This window comes from Rutilus rutilus (genome assembly GCF_951802725.1).
Source record: "Rutilus rutilus genome assembly, chromosome: 21".
NCBI classification, from domain to species: domain Eukaryota; kingdom Metazoa; phylum Chordata; class Actinopteri; order Cypriniformes; family Leuciscidae; genus Rutilus; species Rutilus rutilus.
This window is the reverse complement of record NC_140226.1, coordinates 21,493,784-21,517,749: the sequence shown is the minus strand read 5'-3', so window position 1 is coordinate 21,517,749 and position 23,966 is coordinate 21,493,784. Positions and strand designations below refer to the sequence as shown.

The window sequence follows — 23,966 nt, the reverse complement described above, 5'->3', positions numbered from 1 at the left end:
ACACGCGTGGGTGATTTTTGTTTCGCTTTCTCTGGCAGCGCAATATCAAAAAGCCTAAATGCCTTGCCCTTGTGGAAGATAAAATTCGCTTTTCATACCTTATACAACAAGTAGAAAACATGAAGATATCAGAAAAGAGATCGATGGTCTCCCAGCAAACACAGATCGTTGGCACAACGTACCCAACCTTCTAACAATGTTTTATCAACATGGACAAAAGAAAATAAGGTGCCATAGACGTTGCCACAACGTAAATGTGTTTGCTGGGCTCTTTCCTGCTCGTGTCCCACATCCCTCTCAAAGCGCAGAGCGGTAGGCTATATCACACGTCTTTGTGTGGAAATATTAAACGAAAGTTTTTTTTTTTTTTTTTTTTTATAGATTCAACTTTATTATATTATTTAAGTTACCAGTATTTACCATGGTATTTACTGATATTTATTTCAATGCTTTACAGGATTTAGTGTGTTGTTTCTTTTTTTTTTTTTTTTTTTATTTCAAAACAACCCCCCAACCACTGTAACACCGCCGGTAGTTGGTCCATTACCACTGCGGTGGTAAAAAAAACTGCCACCGTCACAGCCCTACTGCTGGTATTGGTGAACTGCTTCACTGTGAGAAGTCATTTCCCAGCTAACACAATTACGTTGTGGCAACGTCTGTGGCACCTTGCATTTCTGCTATGGCAACATCGCTGTCTACGTGCTCGCAACATTGTAACAACGTACAATTGTAAGACGCGACAGGGCTGTAGCAACGTTGTTGCGCGACATTCAGCAACAGAGATGACGTTCTGACAATTTTTTTTGTTTTTATGCTAGATAGGCCTATAGATATCCCCCATTTAGCATTTTATGTTTTGAGGTTAATTTTTAATTAGTCAGATGTTAGATAATTATATAGTTTAAAAAAAAATACTGTTTATCCTTATTATTATTTAATGGGGCTATCAGTAAATTAGCCTAATTATAATCAACACCTGCAAGTGTGCACTTTGAAGAGTAAAAATTACATACGGTTACGTTAATTCAACTTTATTAAAACTAACTGCATATGGTAATCAAATTGCACTCCCAAAAGTCAAACATTTGTGAAAAAAAAAAAAAAAAAAACACATAAATGAATATACACATTTCTTTTAAGTATAATAAATAAAACATAAAAAGCAAAGATCAGAACATTTAATGAACAAAACCGGTTCTGTACATGGCAGACAGATAAAGGTTGGTAACCGGAATCAGTCCAGGAAACATCCACAAATCCAGAGGAGCAAAGAAACGAATGAGACTAAATAGCAGACAAATGAAATTAAAAACTAAACAGAGCAAGCGAGGCTACATTAGTCACATTAGAAAATGAAGTTGTAGGTTGTGTTTGAATAATTACGTATCTTATTTAGCTGAGGTAAATAAAACGCAATACCCCTACTGCACGTATCCTTGCTTGATGAAGAACTAGACAACACAGTGAGTCCAACGGGCGGTTGAAATTTAAAAGGCAGATTTTCGCGCTTCAGGGCAGTGACGAGTACATATGTAGTCAAGTGGTTGTCAAGACACCGTTGGCACAACCTTAAGCAATGGCCCTGAACGGTGGTTTAATGTCAACATTGTGACAACGCTGTAAAAACCTTCACCACACAACGTAGTTATAGCAATCTTTTGTCCATGTTGATAAAACGTTGTTAGAACGTTGGGTAAGTTGTGCCAACGTTCTGTGTTTGCTGGGTTAATGCTTTGGAGTACAGGAGAATATTGTAGGATGGCTTGCTTCCCACAAATGAAAAGTTGTTATCGAAACAACTTTTTCAACAAGACAATGCTCCTGCCCAACTTACAAAGACAACCAAGAAGTGGCTTGAGAACAAGTACATCAGGCTCATGTTTAGGACTGGTCAGAGTTGAACCTTATAGTGAATATCTGGTCTCACATTAGACTCAAACGAACTGGGAGACTTTTTCCAACTACCTATGAACTGTTTGAAGCCATTAACATTGAGTGCAATTCTTGCTAATTTCTTGACCAGTTATTTGTGATTAAAATGGAGAAGACCATTAAAAGACCACTAAATATTTAGCTATTTTTTACCCAGGAGTGGCAATATGAGCAAGGATGCATTAAATTAATCAAAGGTGCCAGTAAAAGTCATTTACAATGTTACAAAAGATTTGTATTTCAACTAAACACTGTTTTCTATTATATTTAAAGAACCATGTTTTTAACATTGATAATATTAAGAAATGTTTCTTGAGCACCAAAACAGCATATTAGAATGATTTCTGAAGGATCATGTGACACTGAAGACTGGAGCAATGATGCTGAAAATTCAGCTTGACATCACAGGAATAAATTACATTTTAAAATGTTTTAAAATAGAAACCACTTATTTTAAATTGCAATAATGTTTCAAAATGACTGTTGTATTTTTGATAAAAATGAATGCAGCCTTGGTGAGAATTAGAGACTTTCAAAAACAGTTAAAAACTTTTGATCAGTAATGTATATTTAATTGGGAATGCTCATTTCCCATAATTTTTTTTTGTTTTTTCATTTAGATTACCTCTGTTGTCATCTAACACTTTTTTTTTAACACTGTTATAATGTTGTGATGCCTAAATTAACTTGTAGGATTTAAAACAACTGATTCTAGTTTCTGTTTTTCATTTTTACATATCAGCCTTTACATAAAAACTAACGTTGGCTTAATGGTATTGGTCAGATTTCAGTGCATCCCTACAAAACACTGACATTTATCGCTAGAGTCTGAACGGATTCGGAAGTACCTTATTTTTTCCAGAGGAGTTTCTGTGTCGTTTTTCCACCTGTATCCACGGCTGGACATCTGGATCAGAGAGACTGCTGGACCGCTCTTTTGGGGTATTCCCATCTTCACTAGAGCTGCTTTTAGGGTCGGAAGGAAAGGATTCTTTGGACTGAGGTTTGGCTGTGTCGGTGTCATCACTAGCTTGGCCATTCACCAGAGCGGATTCATCCATGTGCTGACTGACTGGGGAGGACGATACTGTGACACATGTAGAGAGAGTGAGTGAGTGTGAATGCTAAAGTCAGGGAAACAGTAACAGAATAATTCATAACTGCTAAACAATAACAAGTACAAGAAAAAGGCTAAAAAGGCTAGAACACATCAGAACCTGTGCTGAGGGAGGTGAATGTCTGTCCTGGGACGAACTCAGGGCAGTGAATGAGCTGGGAGAAATCTGTGCGCGGGGAGTCTAGAGGGGGACCCGGGATGGGCCAATGCTCTGGCTCTTCTTTCCTACGGATCTGCTCATCAACCAGCTCCACGACATCACTGTTCTTCACCGCCTGCTCATACACATAAAAACAGATATATAGCAGACTAACGATAATAATCTGTAATGTACGTGTCCTGAAAAAGAGGTAGGTCAAGGTCACCTCTTTTATGAGGTTGATATCGGTGGTGAGGGCCTGGACTCTGTGGAAACTGGCGATCAGAGAGATGGGCAGAAAGCCTTTTGTATCCATCTTTCTCCGCAGGAAGAAGTCACGCTCCAGGTTTGGGAGACTGAAGTAGTATTCACTAAAAATAAACAAAAACAGCCATATGTAAACTCCAAAATAATACTTAAACAGTACAGTTTTACATTTGCTGCCTCTAATTACGGTATAATTAAATACGGACTACAAAAATAGCTAGTGCCTGTCACATCTGTGTGCAAATAAGATATAATTACATACAACTTAGATATTACACATCACATATTTAAAGCTGTTTATTTAATACAAATTAAAAAAAATAATAAAAAAAAAGCATACAAATATATATACAAATATTATATATATATATATATATATATATATATATATGAATGAGGTTCCTTTAATAGTTTTGTTAATTTGTTCCATGCACATCTGGTATAATGGCAGTGAAATGTTTCTTTTTTCTGCAATTATCCTTTAATGTGTATAAAACAAATAAAAACAAAACAAAACATATACAAATACAAATAAAACAGATGTCTGAGATCACTAGAGCAATTTTACTAATTTAATACAAATATTTTTTATTAAAATGTTATTATCAATATAACAAATCAACTGAAATGTTTAATTGAAACATTAACATTTCAGAAGGTCTGCATGCATCTCTTTTACTTCAATGACATCAGCATGTGAGCTGCATGAATAGAATATTTTTAATTCATTTTTTGTCATATAATTTTTCATTTTTTAAACCCTAAAAGGCTAAATTAAAGAAAATCCTTATTCCAAACAATCTCAGACCAGACTGTATATGTACGACAAAAGCTTGCAAAATATTACATTAATTATTTATTATTTGATGCAATATAAAGGCTATTTTCATGGCAGTCTCATAGAAGTATTTTCAAGAATAGAACTCAGATCTCAGAGAAGTACAAATTAAAATACTCAATATATTGTGTTGTATATTGCATATAATTTTATTCATTTATTGTTTTGTTATTATCTTTCAACAATATATATATAAAAAAAAAAAGTAAGCGCTTTCGGTCTGATTCAATGTAGAGCAAAATACATCTTGGATATGTAGTGCACATATCCAAGAACAGCTTTGTTCAAATTTTACAGTCTTGTTCTGTAACTGCTGCAGGCGGTTGCACTTACACTAATGGTTAAATGTGCAAACTCAAAGAGAGAACTGAAATGGACATCATGGGAATAAGACAGAAATCTCACATCCCTTTAGCTATCATCCATCTCAATTCCAGCAACAAATGCATTCACAGATCAACACTCTTTCTTTGTCAATCTCTGTCCTCTGGGTTTTGTGTATTGTTTCGGGTGAGGAACGGTGCAGTCCCACTGCAGATGGCAGAGCCTCTGGCTGAATTCCAGTGAGACCAGGTGCAGCAAGATCTCCACTATCACTGCTGAATTTCGCATATAAATATTGTACACTAACAATTTAGAGACTCTGTGGACAAGCGGTTTGGAGAACAGTTGATCAAATTTCTACTAACACATGCAAGTTCCTAAAAAGTACCCTGATGATTCTTAGCATACATGAGGATTTGTTAAAAACCTCCCCTTTTAAGCACCAGAAGTGTTCTGGGAGGAACGGTGTGGCCTCCACCCAGAACACACCTTACATTCCAGCAGCTTTAGTCAGCCGAAGTTGCCCCATAAGCCACACTGCAAATTAATCTGGGGAGTTTCAGCCGAGGTGTTATGCAAGTTTCACTCGCTAGTGTGTTTGGGTGTGAGGAAAAACTGTCCTGGGGCAACATCCAGTACAAGTACAACTTAGAAACGTGACAAATTACACAAATAACAAAAAGATATTAAAAATGGACTGTTTTTTAACACATACAAAAATATGGATACAAAATTGGGTGGATAAATACAACACTTTAAGGCTGTATTTACACTGCAGGTATTGATGCCCAATTCCGATTTGTTAACTATATCCAATTTTTTTGATGACCAGCGTACATCTTTTAAAAGTGACCCATATCCGATATCTGCATTTACACTATAAACTTGGCAAAACAACCCAAGGTAGACGTACTGACCCGGAAAAGCTTAGGCTGAAAAGGAAGTAAAAACAGCATGATTTGCAATGGACGCATACAAAATGATAATACAAGCTTTTGCTTTCCGCACAATCTTTAAAGGTCAGAAAAACATTGGTTTCTTAAAGGAACACGTCGACTTTTTGGGACTTTAGCTTATTCACCGTATCCCCCAGAGTTAGATAAGTCCATACATACCCTTTTCATCTCTGTGCGTGCCGTAACTCTGTCTGACGCACCCAACGCTAGCCTAGCTTAGCACACATACTGAAGGTAAACGGCTCCATCTAGCCTACTGCTCCCAATAAGTGACAAAATAACGCCAACGTTTTCCTATTTACATGTTGTGATTTTAATAGTCACAGCGTGTACAAATAACAAGGTCACATGAGACACAGCCATCTTCTAACCGTATACATACTGGGAACTATATTCTCAGGAGGTGAAGCACTGCTACTTGGGCGGAGTGATTTGCTCGCAGCACCTGAGAAGCCCCGTGGTGAGGAGCAGAGAGCTCGCTCAGAGTTGGAGTAAATCACTCCGCAGAAGTAGCAGTGCTTCGCAGTCTCACGTGTCAAAACAAACACTACGATGCATCATTGTTAGTCTTTCTTTCACCTCTAGAGGACACTATCTTACTGTGTAATGACAGTGGACCCTTTTCAGACGCTCCAGCAATGGTCGCTACCTGGAAAAACTATTGGTATGGATTTTTGCCGATAACTGATTGTTCCAGCAATTGGTTATAGATCACAAGCAAAACCGATCAATCGGTCAACCTCTAATATAGCTAATATATATATCTAATATCTATTTCTTTTTCTCTCTCTTTTCACCCCCTTCTCTTCACTGTTTTTGAAAGACAGGTTTCAGATCAGTGTTAAACAGTCAGTCATCAAACACATATGTTTTTGTGTGTGTGTTTGCTCCCTGTGGACTTTCAGTTCATTACATTCACAGTGTTGAGTGAAGTAAGCTAGGCTGAATTCTGAGAATAAGATCACATGGGCATGAACACACACACAAAACAATAAACACATACTGGATAGTAGAGGAAAAACATGAACACAGACTTTGACTGTATGCATACAATATACATTTTCATTTCCTTTCCAATTTTTTTTTTTGTCAATTCTGACTAAGAAACGCACCCACACACACAATGCACCCAGTGTCCTCTGCCCTAATCTTTCTGACCCAGATCATCTGACCCCTTCCCCATCATCCATAAGGCAGAAGAGCTAAATTAAGGACACGTGCAGACAAGGCAGTGCCAGGCCGCCTGATGCTGCAGCTGCTCCCCCTGCTGGTGGTAATGCATTAAACACTTTTTTAAAAGACAGTGACCATATTTTAATACAACCATGCTCACACTGTTTGGCTTATGTTACTAAACTGAAGATAAACCTTGAATGTACAAATTCTCTAATGTGTCCAAATATGACCAATAAAAAAAAGACACTATCTGGCACACTGAAAGCCGGAGAGCTGAACAAGCAAACAGTGTGCTGTATTTAGTTTAAATGCAAAGAGAGGAGAGATATGGAACTTACATTTGGCGTTTGATATATTCTTTAAGCAAATTCTCCTCAATCGTATACATCTGCACGCGATTACCATCGTCGTAGTAATAGATCATGTTAGTGCCGAACTCGGCTGGAACCGTGGACTTATCCTGGTAAGAGTCCCGGTAACTGTGGGAGTAATCATAGCGACCTGCAAAGAAAGAGATAAGATGTAATATTGTATATCATGTAATATTTTATATGATATATATATATGCTGCAAATGTGACAAAAAGCATCATGATTGTGGGAAACAGTGTGTCAGGTGTAGGTTTTTGTGCACAGACGGCAGAAAAGAAGACTGATTTTTAATTTTAAGGCGACTAGATTTGAGTGTGCATTCCTGCTCAGTTTGCTTAAAATGTACATCCAGCTCCAACTTCACTTTAATTTTACATGACATCAATAATTTGTAACTATAAAACTGAATTAATAGACAGTCTGACTGTGAGAAACAATGTTTAGGTTGTTTAGGGATGTTTATTTGTTACCTCGTCCACGACCTCTGCCCCGACCGCGACCTTTGCCCCTGCCCCTCAGGCCTCCACGGACATCGCTGCCCTCACTGCGAACGCTTGCTGTGTCAAAGAAATCTCTCTCTCTTCTCCAGCCTGAGGGACACATGAAAGAAAAGGACAAGATAAGAGCTCAAATTAACAGTGCAATTCAAGGTCAAATATTTCCAGTGGTCTTGAATTAAAAAATTAATACTTATGTTTCAGGCATTAAACATACATTTACAATATTATTACCATATTACAATCCGGATACATTTTTAAAAACTGAGTTTTCGTTTCAAAACGCTCCTCATCCACAATATCGTTTTCAAGATTGTAATATGGAGAATCACCAAAGGAACATTTATCTTTAGCAACACTATGAAAGTAAACAGCAGGCACAACAAGGCCGGTATGGCCAGAGAAATCAATGGGTGCTGTATGCGTCACATGACTAAATTTTTAACTTTTGAATACCTCTGTTTTCATAGTCCACACTACAACGCGAAAATGGTGTTTTCAAATTTTTCCACTTTGGAGAGCGTTTTCAAAAACGCTGTCTCGGTGTGGACGGAAGGCCAAAACAGAATGAAAAACATGCGTTTTCGAACGAGGACAAGGCCTCAGTATTTGGTTTGGTCCCTCTATTGCTTTAATGGCAGAAGCCCTTGAACTGCATGAACTCAGCAAGTTGGTGTAAAACCTGATGATCATGTTTTCCAGCATGATTTGACAAACTTGAGTTTCAAAGAAAACAACATCTGACCGTCTGTACAAATGATTGACATTTACTTTTTTGATTAGTGACCTAGAAAGAAGAAGAAAAAAAAAAGTACATTTAAAATCTTTTCATATATATATTATTTTGTATAAATAATTAAATGCATTTAAAGTTGTCGGTGAGTGCACTGGTTAGGTACACCTGTTCAACTGCCCTTTAACGCAAATATCACATGGCAGCAACTCAATGCATTTAGGCATGTAGACATGGTCAAGATGATCTGCTGAAGTTCAAACTGAGCATCAGAATGGGGAAGAAAGGTGACTGGTTGTTGGTGCCAGGCAGGCTGATCTGAGTATTTCACAAACTGCTGATCTACTCTGATTTTCATTCACAACCATCTCTAGGGTTTACAGTGAATGGTCAGGAAAAAAAGGAAAATATCCAGTGAGTGGCAGAATGGTTCGAGCTGATAGAAAGGTAACAGTAACTCTAATAACAAAACGGCATAAACAACTCGAAAGCATGGACCCATCCTGCCTTGTATCAATGATTCATGCTGGTGCTGGAGGTGTAATGGTGTGGAGGATTTTTCTTGGCACACTTTTGGAGATCAATTGAGCATCGTTTAAATGCTCAAATCCTCTCAAACTGGTTTATTGAACATGGCAATGAGTTCACTATACTCAAATCCCCTCCACAGTCATCAGATATCAATCCAATCGAGTAACTTTGGGATGTGGCGGAATGGGAGATTCACATCATGGATGTGCAGCCGACAAATCTGCTGCAACTGTGTGATGCTTTCATGTCAACACTGACCAAAATCTCTGAGGAAAATGTTTCCAGCACCTTGTTGAATTTATGCCAGAATTAAGATTAAGGCAGTTCTGAAAACCCGGTAGTGCATATGGTTTGACACACATATGTAAGAAACAGAAACAGAAAGAAACTTTACTAAAAGCCCTCATTCTGGTTTTGGAATGTCTATATACTCCTGCACATGTCCTGCCACAACATTTAGACAATAATTCATAACAAATGATCCCGCACTAAAATTAAGACATAATATGAGATTTATGAAGTAATTAAGGACCCATTTAATTAAGTAATCTGTCGTGTGTAATACTTCAAGGATGTTGAGTGTCTGAACGTGTGTTTGGCTGTGTGCATGTGTTAAGACATGCGTGTGAGATTTAAAGCATTTACGTGTCTGAAATCCGCCCAGGCATCACGAGAATTTCTAAGCTCTCAATCCTTTCAGTGTCAGTCTTTTCTCACTCTTTTTTAGCTGGAGGTTGTACATGTGATTATGTTCAAGTGAACACATTTCTCGAAGTTTGTTCGAGCGTTTGTAAGGTGTGCCAAGTAATTTTTTTCCACTTCCCATCTAATGAAACGAGAAGTAATTTTGACAGGTTTGCATAACCCTTTGAAACATGACATTCAATGCAGCAGACAGATGTTTAAAAGCAATTTTTAACCACTCAGGGTTTTATGTTACAGTCAAACCAGTGACCATGGGTCATTACCTTTGACCTTAACCCATAATTCTATATGACTGTCTGCTTCACGTCATTGTGTTTAGCTTTTTTTTAAAACAAAATACATAATTTTGCAAACGAATTTGGGAATGATTATGATCTTCTTTAATGATTTTCACAATGGCTCCGGTAACCACTACCTTTTGCATGATGCTGCATTCATGCCAATAGGTATCAAATAGTTTGTGAACCTTCAAGAACTATGAATGGAACATTCAGAATTGCATAAAAACATACTACTCATACTTTTGCTGAAGTATGTACTTCTGTACACTATTGTTCAAATGTTAGGGGTCATTTTTTAAGTAATACTTTTCTTTAGCAATGATGCATTAAATTGATCAAAAGTGACAGTGAAGACATTTAAAATAAAATAGATCGTTAAATATTTCAATAAAAGCGGCTTAAAAAAAATGCATCAGTTTTTACTAAAATATTAAGCAGCACAACTGATTTCAGCATTGATAATAATAAAAAATATGTTAACCAAATCAGCATATTAGAATGATTTCTGAAGGACTGTGTGACGCTGAAGACTGGAGTAATGATGCTGAAAATTCAGCTTGACAAAATGTAAATTTGTATAAATACAAATAAAATATGTTAAAATAGAAAATGGCTATTCAAATTGTAATAATATTTTGCAATATTACAGCTTTACTGTATATTTGATCAAATAACTGGCACCTTAGGCATCTTTCAAAAACATTTAAAAAAAAGCTTACCAATACTAAACCTATAAACAGTAGTGTGTACAGCATATAGTACTGAAAACAGTGTGTATTATTTGATCAGACTGCCAAAACTTTTAGGCATTTATACACAAAATTGGATAACAACTGAGTTGATTTCCAACAAGATAACTGGAACGTTTTAACCATGCAATGTGATGAGGTCATATGACAAATGAAGATGTCATATGTCCAAGATGTATCACTACTCTCTGAAATGTTTGTGTGAAACTGTCATCTGTTATTTAAGTTTTTTATAAAAAAACAACATAAAATAAAAACAGTAAGCAACATACACTGCACAGCTTGCAGTAAGTAGTAAGCTTACATTCGATTACGAACACAGCCATGGAAATGAAATATTGATATGTAGTTGAGTGTGAGTTAGTGCTGTCGGTCTGTCTCACCTCCTCTCCTGCGGGGGGCACTGCTGTGTGTTTCCTCTCCATCCTCGGTCTCCTTCTCATTCGAAAGTCCAGTTATCGGATCCGACTGTGCTTCCCTGTTCTCCTTACTGTCACTCCCATCACTTCCACTCTCCTTCTCTCCCTTCTCTCCCCCAAGATCCTTCTTCCTCTCCCTCCGTCCGGACGTCCCTTTCCTCCCATGTGTGTTTATCACATTCTGTTGCTGCTGAGGAGTGCAACAAAATCAATATCTCAGTTAAATAAATCTGAACTCAGCAGAATAAAGCCAGCAGTCCAGTCAGAGAAACCCAAGACAGATACATGATATGGAGTGAACACAGTTCATCATGACAGTGTATAAAAGTTTCTTCATTTCATGGGATTATAACTCTAAATCTGAACACTGACAGACAGACATACAGTACAGGCCAAAAGTTTGGAAACATTACTATTTTTAATGTTTTTGAAAGAAGTTTCTTCTGCTCATCAAGCCTGCATTTATTTGTTCAAAAAAAAAAAAAAAAAAAAAGTAATATTGTGATATATTATTACAATTTAAAATAATTGGTTTTCAATTTATTATACATTAAATTATCATTTATTTCTGTGATGCAAAGCTGAATTTTCAGGATCATTACTCCAGTCTATCACATGATCCTTTAGAAATCATTCTAACACGATGATTCATTATCAAAGTTGGAAACAGTTCTGCTGCTTAATATTTTTTCATAACCTGTGATACTTTGATGAATAAAAAGAAAAAAAAGAAAAAGAAAAAAAAAAGAAAAAAAAAGAAGCAAATGTTTTAAAAATAGAAATCTTTTGTAACAATATACACTACTGGTCAGTAATTTTGGGTCAGTAATTTTTTTTTCTTTCTTTTTTTGAAATAAATCAATACTTTTATTCAGCAAGAATGTTAATTGATAAAGTAAAGAAGATTTATATTATTAGAAAATATTTTTTTATTTTGAATAAATGCAGTTCTTTTTTAACCTTCATCAAATATATTAGGCAGCAAAACTGTTTCCAACACTCAAAATAAATCAGAATATTAGAATGATTTCTAAAGGATCATGTGATAGACTGGATGTCACATGTGACACTGAAGACTGGAGTAATGATCCTGAAAATTCAGCTTTGCATCACAGAAATAAATGATAATTTAAAGTACAATAAATTGTAATAATATATCACAATATTCAAATTTTTTTTCTGTATTTTTGATCAAATAAATGCAGGCTTGATGAGCAGAAGAAACTTCTTTCAAAAACATTAAAAATAGTAATGTTTCCAAACTTTTGGCCTGTACTGTATAGAGAAGCAAAAACGCAGGAATAAGGCAGTCCTTAAAGGCATCCTCATGATGTTTCAAAGATGTATGCTTTATTTCTTCTTCCGTGGAACAACAAAGATGATGTTTAGCTGAATGAACAGGCTGCTGTTTTCCATACAAATATAAGCTAATGAGGATCTCTACACTGTCATGATCAGAAAATGTTATGGTCAAAAATATTATTATAAAAAGTGGTCCATATTATTTGTGTGCTAAATTTCAAGTATTCTGAAGAAATACAATATAATATACAAGCAAATACATGATTTGAATAGCCAGAAGGAAAGACTTGAATAATGCCTTAAACACTATCATATGATGTCTAAGTAAATGGAAATACAGTATTCGAGTCAGTCATATGGGCCACTTTTATGGTATGGCTTTTTTACTCTCTTTTTGGAGCTTGACTGTAAAAGTCAACTTGACAGCTTTGAGCTTGACATCCACTTTTACTGTATGGAAAACAGCAGCTAAGATGTTCTGCTAAATATCTCCTTTTGCATTCCACAGAAGAGAGAGAAAAAACACACAAATACACACAGAGGATCTGAGATAACATTAGTTTGAAAGTTGCCAGGATTTATTTCATTTTATAAAGCATATAAATCTATTTTATATTTGTTTTATAAACTATTCCTTTTACACACACAGTTGTTCTCAACCTGTTTGACTCCAAGGCTTCCACTGTCCAAGACCAAATATGATGGCACTCGATTTAGGATATTTCTGCTGTAATGACAAAGCTGCTTGTTTTAAAACTTTTAAATCTAATAAAATAATTAGATTTTTTTTTTTAAAGATCTAATAAAATAATTAATATCATTACATTTCCACAATTCCAGACATTTTAAAAACAATATATTTCAGGGTTCATACTTGTGACCAACATATTTGCATGATATTTCCAGTCTTTTGTGATTACGGGATAAGGTTTTTAATTTTTTTTCCGTCTTGATTTTTAGATGTTTCCATTTTTTCTTATTTGTCTTATTTTAAATAATTTTAAGCTATTCTGACATCCCCTTGGAAGTGTGATGAGGACCCCTAGTGGGTCCCGGCCCTCTGATTGAGAACCACGACTTTAACATGCAACACACCTTCCAGACATCATTTCATTAATAAGAGACAATTTGTGACAAAAAAACAACAAAAGAAAACAAACATACATCATGATGTCCCCTTTTGGGCAAAACAAAACCAAAACCAATTCACATCAAAAAAACACATCAAATATCAAAAGATACAAAAGAATGAGTCACTTTTTTCAAATGTAAATTAAATAATACAGTCCTAAAATTAAACAAAATTCAATATCTATCAAGTATCGAGCTAAAACTATACAAAAGGTTGTGATTCTTCCTCACCTCCTTATTGGCGAGTTCTCCTGGGGTAGGCCAGTTTGTAATGTCACTGAAGTCACTTGACTAGAAATAGGAACGAAAGAAAGAGAGAAAAAAAGAAAAGAAAGTTACATCTGAGTTGAAATTATTCATCAAGTTCCCATCCACTTCCTGCGCAAGGACATAAGCGCAAAATGCACATAACAAAAAATAACGATTTGATTTGAACAAGCATAAAACCAACCAAACAACACTATTCCCTAATGATTCTCATTAGAAGGACGACGTGCAGATGTATGCTATGTCAACGTCCAGTTTGAATGATTTATGAACAGCAGCTGCCCCACTCCACTGACATCTATGTCTCAAATACTCTTTAAGTTGAGATTCCAACTTACACATCAACTTTCTCACTATTTAACATACAAAATATTATTCAGACGCTGTGGGGGAAGTGTGGGTGTTTCTTTTCAGAGATCATTTCACTTTCTATTACCGGAGGAACGTCAATCATTCCTCAAGCCACGAAGCAACCCAGAATTCCAAGCGGCGTATCGGATTCCACTATCGTCCTGAAATGGGTCCTGGGTGTCCCAGATGCTAAAGCTAGACGGTACAAACTAAAATTGCGAGGGAGTGCCTTGTAGTTAAATGGTGTAACCAACGTGAACTTACAAGGCATAAACAAAACGTGTCACATCCCACTCAAAAAACTGTAATGCATGATGGAACACCAAATAACATGCTAGGGGTCATGAACGTACAAGGGAACCTGTCAAGTGTTGTATGTGTTTGTAAGTGGAGACAAAGTAACATGCCTTGGAGTCAGCCATGGGGACAACTCTACTGCCCCTGTTAGGACTGAATTTGAGCCCTCTATGTGCTCTCCCTGGAACGTCCCACTGAGGTAAAAGTCAAAAACTCATGTGCTCAAAACTGTTGACTATCGCCCACAAAAAACACAGAACAGAGCGAACAAACATCCACTTAAATACAAACACAAGCCGAGCTGCTCTATGACTGGCTGCTGCTGACCCCTGATCCAGAACATAGAGACGCAAGACTCTCTTACACAAATAGACTGGAGGAAAAAAACTCCAGATTTACACAAATAGACAGACTAAAAAAGACATGATCTATCCAAATAGATTAATGTACTATCTATATGTGATAGCTGGTATTCAAGTTTATTCATTTGTCTTCATTAAACAGATAAACGCATGTCACATGGCCTCAGTTGGCGATTCACTTACATAAGAGAGCGCCTTACCTTACTGGTCTTCCTGGATCTAGGTTTGCTGGCACGGACAACTTTGGCAGGACTCTGGGGTTCTGTGGACAAAGAACAAAAACAGGAGATTGTGATTTGATTGTTTGATGTAGTTCATTAGAGGACTTCTATTCAAATAAACTTTTATTTCAGACTGTTGCTGTTATTAATATTTTTGTTATTACTACTACTACCACAATTGCCATGTTAGAAAACTACATAAATGCAGAACACATCAGTCAACAACTGTGAGGCTATGGCGTCTGTCATAAATGCTTAAATGCTCTAACCACACTGTTACAAATTACTATATTTAATTCAGCTTTCAAAGGCAGTTAGGATGCTTTCATAGAATTTAACTGACATTGTATGAGCAGTAACACCTTAGCCATTTATAAATAGTTAGCACTTTTCCAATTGTACTCCGATACAATGACTTTATCGATCATTCATTCAATAACTGAAGACAGTCACCCTTACTGTACACATCTCTACAGCTAGTTTTGTCTATGCCAGAGGAAACGTGCGGTATGAGCTGAACCTTCTAAATTTAACTTAAGTGATAATGAAAATTTACAGATTAACCCAACTCCTACACATATTATGCAGGTATCTGTACAGTAACCACCTGTTAAAATGACTTGCGCACTGACACAACAATGCCTTACTTTGTAAAATTACTTTTCTTTCCAGGCATTTTACAAACTGCATTATTTCAAAACAGCTGCTGAATACAAGAGCACAGTCTAGACTATCTATAAAACACCTCCAGGATACAAAAACGTTATAACTTTTAATTAATAGCTCAAAGTATGACCATAAATACCGCATTACTTTATTAAAGTGACTCATGAATGAACACTGAATTTTGGTCCTCTGGATATCACAGATCTGCACTACAAATCTACCAATGTCTCTCTCAGTGCGTCCAGTGTGGCGGGTCAATGCGGACTAAGTGCTGTGGTCAATTATCTGGGAACAGCTTCACTTAGATTGTAAAGCCACACGCCAGCACCTGCACACCAAGGTCACACATCCACACACGTAAAACATTAACTTCCTCTGTGAGACGGAGCAGCAAACAACATTTCTATGAGGGCCAGTGAAAGTGGAGTCATCCGTGGTATTCAAATCCCCCCAACACAATGGCATGGCCCCATAAGGGTATTTGTGCCACTGTTCACACAACCAACAAAGCGGTTGGCCTTTTCCTGACAAACTGCCCCCGCCAACCCCACCAAAATAACAGATCTACAGAGTCACACAAGCAGATAAACTGCTGCTTTTTAAAATAACAAAAAGGAATATGAGTGCTAAAAGCATTAATCTTGGTGTAGGTTAGCACAATGTATGTGACAACCGTCTGTTTGCATTTTAATGAACATCTATCCATTCATTGCAACATCAGGGAATTTACATTTGCACAGGAGGAGTTTCAAATTCTTTGTAGTTGTGGAGGAACAACCATAAACTATCCAAGTGGAGCATTCTGGCCTTAAATGATCATCAAACCAAAACCTTTAGAAATACAGCAAGATTCAAAGCTTTTTCCTGGGGGAGAAACAAACGCTACATTATGTTATAATTGCCAACAAAACCGGTTTACATTTCTTTACCTTCTTTTTTTTTTTTGAGCTGTTGGGATTAAACAGGCAATAGAAAGGGACGCCCATTTCTGGGAGTGTCCGGGGTCCTTTATCATTACTGAAAGGATGGCCTGTATGATAAGGCACTGGGCGCTTGCCGACAGTGTGGGGTGTGACCATACACACTGACTTACTGATACCGTCCCGTCGACACCTTTCTCTCAGTTAGTGCCGCCCGAGGCCGAATAACTTACTTTGATGCAAACGATCATTTAAATCACTAAAATGTTAAGCCAGAAACATTAAGAAAAGCCAGTCGGACTGCTACTGATTTTTAGATAAACAAAAATAAATAGTCCACAAAATAAATAGTGTTGTTAGCTAATGTAGGTTTTCCTAACAGCTCAAAGGCTTATCCAACATTTGGAATATTTTTTTATATATATACTAATATTGTTTACATATATATATATATATATAACACTAATATTGTGTGTGTGTGTGTGTGTGTGTATGTATATATATATATATATATATATATATATGTATGTATGTATGTATATGTATGTATGTATGTATATGTATGTATGTATGTATATATATATACACATATACACACACACAATATTAGTGTTTTAACTGTATTTTTTATCAAATAAATGCAGCTTAGTGATCTTAATTCTTTCCCCACCAGCGTTTTTTTTTTTTTTTTAAATAAAGCATTTTTGATAGTTTTCACAAAATGTTCATGGACCTCATAATACTTTGTTGTATGAATATCGGAACATGCAATATATCAAAAGAAAGAACAGAGTCTCTGCTTTTAAAAAAACAAAAATTAAGCTACGAATTATTGTCTAAGTCTTTTGTCAAAAACACGCTTTTGTCAAAGATCACATACAGATCGGATTCAGAACAATGATCAAAACATAGATGTAGTAGGACACCCCCAAAGCTTTCACAATCCTATAGCTCATCCTGGGTCGACATTTCATTCAGTAATATTAGACCGTTTTGATTTATATGCTGTTTAATGTGTAATGGTCGCGTTATTTTAGATAGCCTATGCATCTGCTGACATATGCTATCGCTTGTTTTTTTGCTTCTTCACATGTCTTTTGATCAGGAGATTCTGTACTCTTTCAGAAGATGTATCATAGCGTATAACAGTGAAAACACAAAAAGCCGGAATTTTCCGTCAATGGCGGGGAAGAATTGTCTCATACATGACGGAATTTTCTATCAACGGCGGGGAAAGTGTTAAGAGGCATCTTTCATCTTAATGTCCCCTAACTTTTAAAAAGGTAGTGTACATAATATAGCCTAAATATTGCATATCCTAAAAGTGGAAAGAGTTTGAAAATGTGACATTCACATTAAGCCAAAGAGGTTTCTAAACTTACAAATGACCACATGCAGGTATCACTGCTGTCAAAGTAGACAATGCTGCTTACAACAAAGATGCTGTGACAACACAAACACTATGGTTGTTTGACAGGAGAGCAGTCTATTCTCAAATGTCAGCCAAGAAGTCATGTGTACAGACTCTAGGAGCAATGGCATGGTTGTTAAAACACTGCTATCAGTCGATACATCATCTGACAGAATTCTGATCATTCAAGGGATGCACACATTCCAGATTTTCAACACGGATCCCTAAGAATCAACTCGAGAGCTTCTTTTATATCATGGTCCCATTCGTAAATACTTGGAATTATGACATGTATCCCACAATGCAAAAAGCACAAAGACCTTTGGCTTAACAAGGTCAGTGAGATCTAACAGCTCTGTTCATTCATCAGAACAATGACATGTGCAATGCATATTTATTGACATAACTCGCACAACAACAGACTGTAATGGTTCGGTCAAACCACAAAGGAGAAATGCTCATTTATGACATCTCCATTCAAACTGAACACAACAGTTTTTTTTCATAAGGAAAACCAGGAAATTGCTCATATAGTTCAGATGCCCAGTATTCAACTGAGGGGTTTCATCATTCAAAGACTGAAACAGAGGAATTTAATCACCATTCACAACATTGATTTCCCTGGAGTGGCTTGAAAACAATCTCTATTTGACAAGATGCCCAATCACCCAATACAGTTTCAACCAATAGTTTTGGATGGCTAAAATCATTGATCAGTGGCGTTTAATTAGCGTTTTTCCACTGACGTAAAAGGCTAAAAAAGGTAAACATGTCAGCAGTGTAGATGCACTTCACTGTGACCAAAAATGATGCCAAAGAAGCAATGCGTAGAATTTGTAAGCGTATGAAATATTGAGAGGCGGCTCATCTTAGACTGGTTTAATTTATCTCTTCAGAACACAGCACCCCAAATAGCATAGTAGCCTAAGTTCAGTTATCCAATTACCCTAATTAAATTACAGAAACTTTATGTTTTTGGCTAAATAAAAATGTTAATTTCGGTTCCTTTGAATAAAAAATTAAAAAAGCATTACTACTTCATGCTACTTTAGGTATCAGATGGGAACCCATCTAACCAAACTAATACTAGTCCAGCTGGTAGCGAACAATGCGGTCACATCTAATGTTACTCGGCTACATTTTGTAGGCAAAATCTAGTCACTTCAATAGGAAACCAATGCTTCGGGGGTTTCGTGTGAAGGCAAAAAAGTTCCCTACACAGATCAAGTTGGTCACGTGAATTTGAAGGGCTGACCAACAGAGAGATAGTTAGTTTGAAAGTGACTTCAGCATGATCTGTGCTTTAGACGTCGCTACACTACTCACTGCCATAAGTGACTTCAAAACTCAGTATATTTATGCTATTTTTGGTAAGTAAACATTGAATGTAAACTGATGACCTAAAGAATATTGTTTCTGAGATGCACAATCTGAAAGTTGTTTTGATCAGACCCTGAAATGAGATCCTCAACAACAAGCTTGTGAACTGCTCTTCTGGTTTGCGATTTTCTTATTACTTTAAGTGACTTTTAGTCATTTAAAAGCAAAGTGCATTCTTTTTCTGCACTCAAATTTCTCTTTTCAAACAGGCAGTCGCCAAAATCTACACCACTGTTTAAGCAAATCTACTTTAAAATGAATACAGTTTGTGAGTGGTCGAATATTACTTTAAACCTACACTATACTGTCATAGTCATGTCTACTCAACAGGTGAGCTACACACTACCACAAACACTATGAAGATCCAAGAACCAAAACACAATGCGTTTAGCAGTGGGGTTGAAACCAGTGTACAGCAGTGAGGGTGTAAAGGCCTCCCATGAGCTCCTGCTGGAGTTGCAGTGCTCAGCACTACACGTGCTCCCGTGCAACTCGATCAGATGAGATGGGGTGGGGTGGCGAGGGGGGTTGAATCTGCCCACATCAGCAAGTCTGTCCAAATACACCCAAATGATCGAGGCACACAGGAGTCTGTCGGCAGAATGATGTGGGAACGGACGTTTTGATGGGCGTTTATTCCCACTACCACCATATTTGGTCACATCACTAATGACAAAAACGAACTCTCCGGGCTTCCTGACAGCAACAGGCAGTGCGTTTAACAAACTGAAACAATTTGAACTGAAGCGAAATCTATTAAGATAACCTTTATAAATAAACATGAGTAAAGTAATATGGTCAGGGTGTGTGTTTTATGTATTCTCTAACTTAAACAACAGCAGTGTTTTTAATCAGGCGAGCCAGGACAGCACAGCATGTTAGCCATACCACAAACGCTCCAACCCTAAAAGCATAAAACACCCTAGTGATAGTCACATCCACGTGAAGACCATTTTAAATGTGTGGATAAAGCAGAGCATTTTGATCTCCATTGCTTCACACCGCTTTAGGTGATTACACGAGCTGTGGGTTTAGCGCAATGCTAAATAGTGATGTCAGTCAGATTCGTGAATGAATCGGTCTTTAGAGTGGATCTTTTCAATGCATCGGTTGAAGAGAACAACGCGATCTCTAAAAGATTTGTTTACAACTCGGAATGTTACAAATAAACCGTACTGGAAATATGTTTACAACTTTACCTCAAGTCATAACAGTTTTATGAACAAGCATACGAAGAATAGTTGGTCTCAATAAACAGTGTTTTGTTCGATTATAATGAGCAAAAGCTGCATTTATTAAACTGATTAATGAAAATGCTAATTTTGAGTTCCAAATGGGTTAAATAATAATAAATAAACAATAAACTACGTTATTAATAAAAGTGTATTAGACAGCAATAAGTGCACACTTAAGTGTAAGTCTTTATTAAAAAGATTTTAGGGGATAATGTCACGCCAGGTTGCCTGGAATGACGTCATAAGTTACAAGTTTGGCTGAATCAGTCTTAATTGTTCGAAAGAACCGACTCGCTGAAAAGAGTCGGACGTCCCATCACTGGTGCTAATGCTAACAGGCCACACCCCCGTCTCTGATTGGCTCGTTTCTCTGACCATGTATGAAAAACACACTTTACGGATATGGGCACAAAGTTTATGAATTGAAATTAAATGAAAGAATAGCCGACGTTATCATGTGTTTCAAATCACTGGTGCACGAGAATGCAAAAAAGGTTATAAAAGTGAACTGAAATGAGTTTAATGGCCGCTCCTGTTTGCAGTAGCACATGCAAGCTAACAGAGCACATGTGTGCATGAGAATAAATGCTGTTGGAGGCATAAATTTGTATAGCGGCCATAAACTCTCTAACGTTACCTGTTTGTAGCGAGCTGTTGGTGGGATTATTTGGAGGGCATGCGTTCCTCTTCGTCCATGGGTTCACTGTCGGCGGAGGAGCCTCGATCACTTTCTTCTTGGCAGTTTCTGCTTTGTGGCTTGATGCATTCTGCTCGTTCTCCTTGTCGTTCGTGCTGTCCGTGCTTAACCCATCCGCTTTGCTTTCCATGTCCCCCTGTTTTTGATGTTTAGAGTCGACCTGAGGAGGATCCAGCTGCCCCTCCTCGTGGCTCGCTCGATCAGGTTTCTTGGGTCGATCCGCGTCCGACTTGTTTTGGTTCCCTTCGCCCAAACAACTGACTGTCACGTCCAAGTCACTCGCAACTTCAGTGGTCATGGTTCAAAAGCGCAAACGCCCACGCGTTGTTATTTTGTCACTATCCCGCAATATTTGTTTTCCAGCGCAAATGAAGAGAAACACTCGGTGAAAGCTGTTGCAGCTAGAGCACAAGTTGACAGCAAGCAGCTTGAAACACGGAGGAAAGCTGCATCGGACTTTTTCGTGTTTTTAAATGTCAAAATGCTCGATCCCTTAAAGAAGCCATGTTCTTCGATCACACTAACTGATTATAGTAAGCCAAAAGAAGGAAATAAAAACTTTGCAAATGTTTTCAACCCACTTCACGATTTGGCTGATCGGCAACCCACCTAAATAAAAGGAAATACTACGAACGGCCACGAGTCATTGGACGAGTGTGTGTCTCCTCTCTGTCGCCCCTCGCGGTCAAACAGCGTTACTGCAGGACAGTATAACGTGGTTAATTAGAGACAGTGTTGCCATGTCCACTTTTTTTTTTTTTTTTTTACATTCTTGTTTTATTGCTTGCCGATAGGGACAGTCGCCGGATGCATTTATTTATTTGTTTGTTTGCTATTTCTATAATATTTGGACTTGGCAAAGTATGACTGACCATTAAGAGCAGCTGTCAAATATCTTTTTCTTTGACTGTTTGCTTGTTTTGAGAAAAGTTGTATTTTCAATGTTAGGCAATGCAAACTAAACGAACTGCAAAGCAAAAAAATTAAAAGATAAAAGAAGACTGTATGTTGTTTTCCTTTGTATATATATAAAAAAAACACGAGTAAGGTCCATGTTTATTATTATTAGTCCCTGTAGTTTGTTTTCCCTTTCAATTTTGTCTTATGTAGCGTACGTGTTATGCAAATTCATTGTACAATACATCAAATTAATAGATTATATAATATTTTCTTGTAGTTCTTGTAAATAGGTTTTATGCTTATTTGGAGCTTATTTTGTCAGGTTGCTGGTTTTTAAAGCACGATTTGGCAACACAAAGGCAGTCTGACGTGGCCTTTCCCCCACAGACTGTTACACAAAAAAAACGAAAAAAAAAAAACCCCATAAAACGTGACATCGCATAGATTTCATAAACTGGTTTTGAGCCTTTGACAAATTAGAAATATGAACACGCTAACAGAACGTTATAGAAAGCACTGGACTAAATTTGGTTGAGCATCACACCGAGGGCACATTAACAAGGCTTAGCCTAGGCCTACTGTTTATCAATAAGTTGTGCTAATAATGGAAGACCGATGAAAGTAACAATTATTTAAATTAATTATTTAAATCTCGTTTCCGACTCAACATTGGACAAAGAACAAAGTGGTTAGACTAAGGTTTCTTCCTTACATTCGTCAAAGAAAAGCAATTCAGAATATTATTGTCTAAGAACAGCTTCAGTTCAAATGACATATGTGCATGAAATGTGGTCAGGTCTTCTCTGCAACTATAGTCTAAAATGAGAATTGAATTGAAGTGTTGAATTGAATGAACATACGACTGTTAATGCACTGCTTTTCAAATAAATAAGGTGGCAGATGATATGAAAGATTATTTTATTTAAAAAAAACTGAAACCACCAATACATTACAATCAAATATTTAAATAAGCAGTATATTAATGAGCTATAATTAAAAGGTATATACTGGATATACCCCAATAATTCAAAGTTGTTCAGTGTTTTAATCATGAAAGTTCACATTAAATTAGTTACTCAGATTCTGTCATTTATTGTACACATGGTAAGGGACAAAAAAAAAGTTCTTTGGATCTTTCATATATGTAAGTGTGATTATGTACCATGTAGTTCCAGAGCCATTTAGTCTGCTCCTCATGACATTTCACAGTGAAATGAAAATAATTAGCTGTGAAGAAACTCGAGTACTTTTCCACCCCCAAAGGTGCTGCTGGGTAACACTTAAAATGTTATGACATCAGTTCCAATCTCATACTCGAGACTCACAGCAAACCCAAACATTACAGTGACAAAAGCTTTAAAAAAAAAAGCTGAATGTTTGGACATTTTGGATGAAACATGTAATGCAATAATCATTATAAAACCCAAGTTTCTTCCTATCACCAACTATTTATATCAGTTAAATGCACATCTTAAATTTCAGGTTCAAATCCAGCACCTCCAGCAGCTAGCATGGGGAGATGAAAAGAAAGTTGCAGTCTAAAGATCAATTTAAAGCACTGCAACAACCTCTAGGTATTTCAAGATAATCCTAATCTGAGGTTGTAAATTTGTGGGTCAGATCCAGGACATAGGACAGACAGAAGGTATTGATGCCCTCTGCTGGCCAAAACAGTCTGCTGATTATAGCTGGCTTGAAACTTTAATTCTAGACCCAACCAGGTCACTCAGCTAACTGAAACACACTGCAAACAAACCATGATAAACTCCCACACAAACATTCCATTTA

At 36.9% G+C, this 23,966-nt stretch overlaps 1 protein-coding gene across 3 annotated transcripts in view; it reads right to left on the bottom strand.

Moving 5' to 3' along the window:
* The window catches only part of larp1b (La ribonucleoprotein 1B), a 29,709-nt gene extending 7,767 nt beyond the window's left edge, over positions 1–21,942 (bottom strand). For 2 of the 3 annotated variants that reach the window (XM_084393676.1, XM_084393678.1), the window contains exons 1-9: positions 21,219–21,942; positions 14,949–15,010; positions 13,703–13,762; positions 11,003–11,228; positions 7,594–7,713; positions 7,091–7,253; positions 3,418–3,562; positions 3,153–3,327; positions 2,784–3,022 (exon numbers count right to left, since the gene is read on the bottom strand). In XM_084393676.1, coding sequence (XP_084249802.1) covers positions 2,784–3,022; positions 3,153–3,327; positions 3,418–3,562; positions 7,091–7,253; positions 7,594–7,713; positions 11,003–11,228; positions 13,703–13,762; positions 14,949–15,010; positions 21,219–21,576 — 1,548 coding nt within the window. In that variant the 5' untranslated portion in view covers positions 21,577–21,942. The remainder of the gene's footprint in view (positions 1–2,783; positions 3,023–3,152; positions 3,328–3,417; positions 3,563–7,090; positions 7,254–7,593; positions 7,714–11,002; positions 11,229–13,702; positions 13,763–14,948; positions 15,011–21,218) is intronic. The other variant, XM_084393677.1, reaches the window with a different exon arrangement.
* Positions 21,943–23,966: the final 2,024 nt, after the last annotated feature.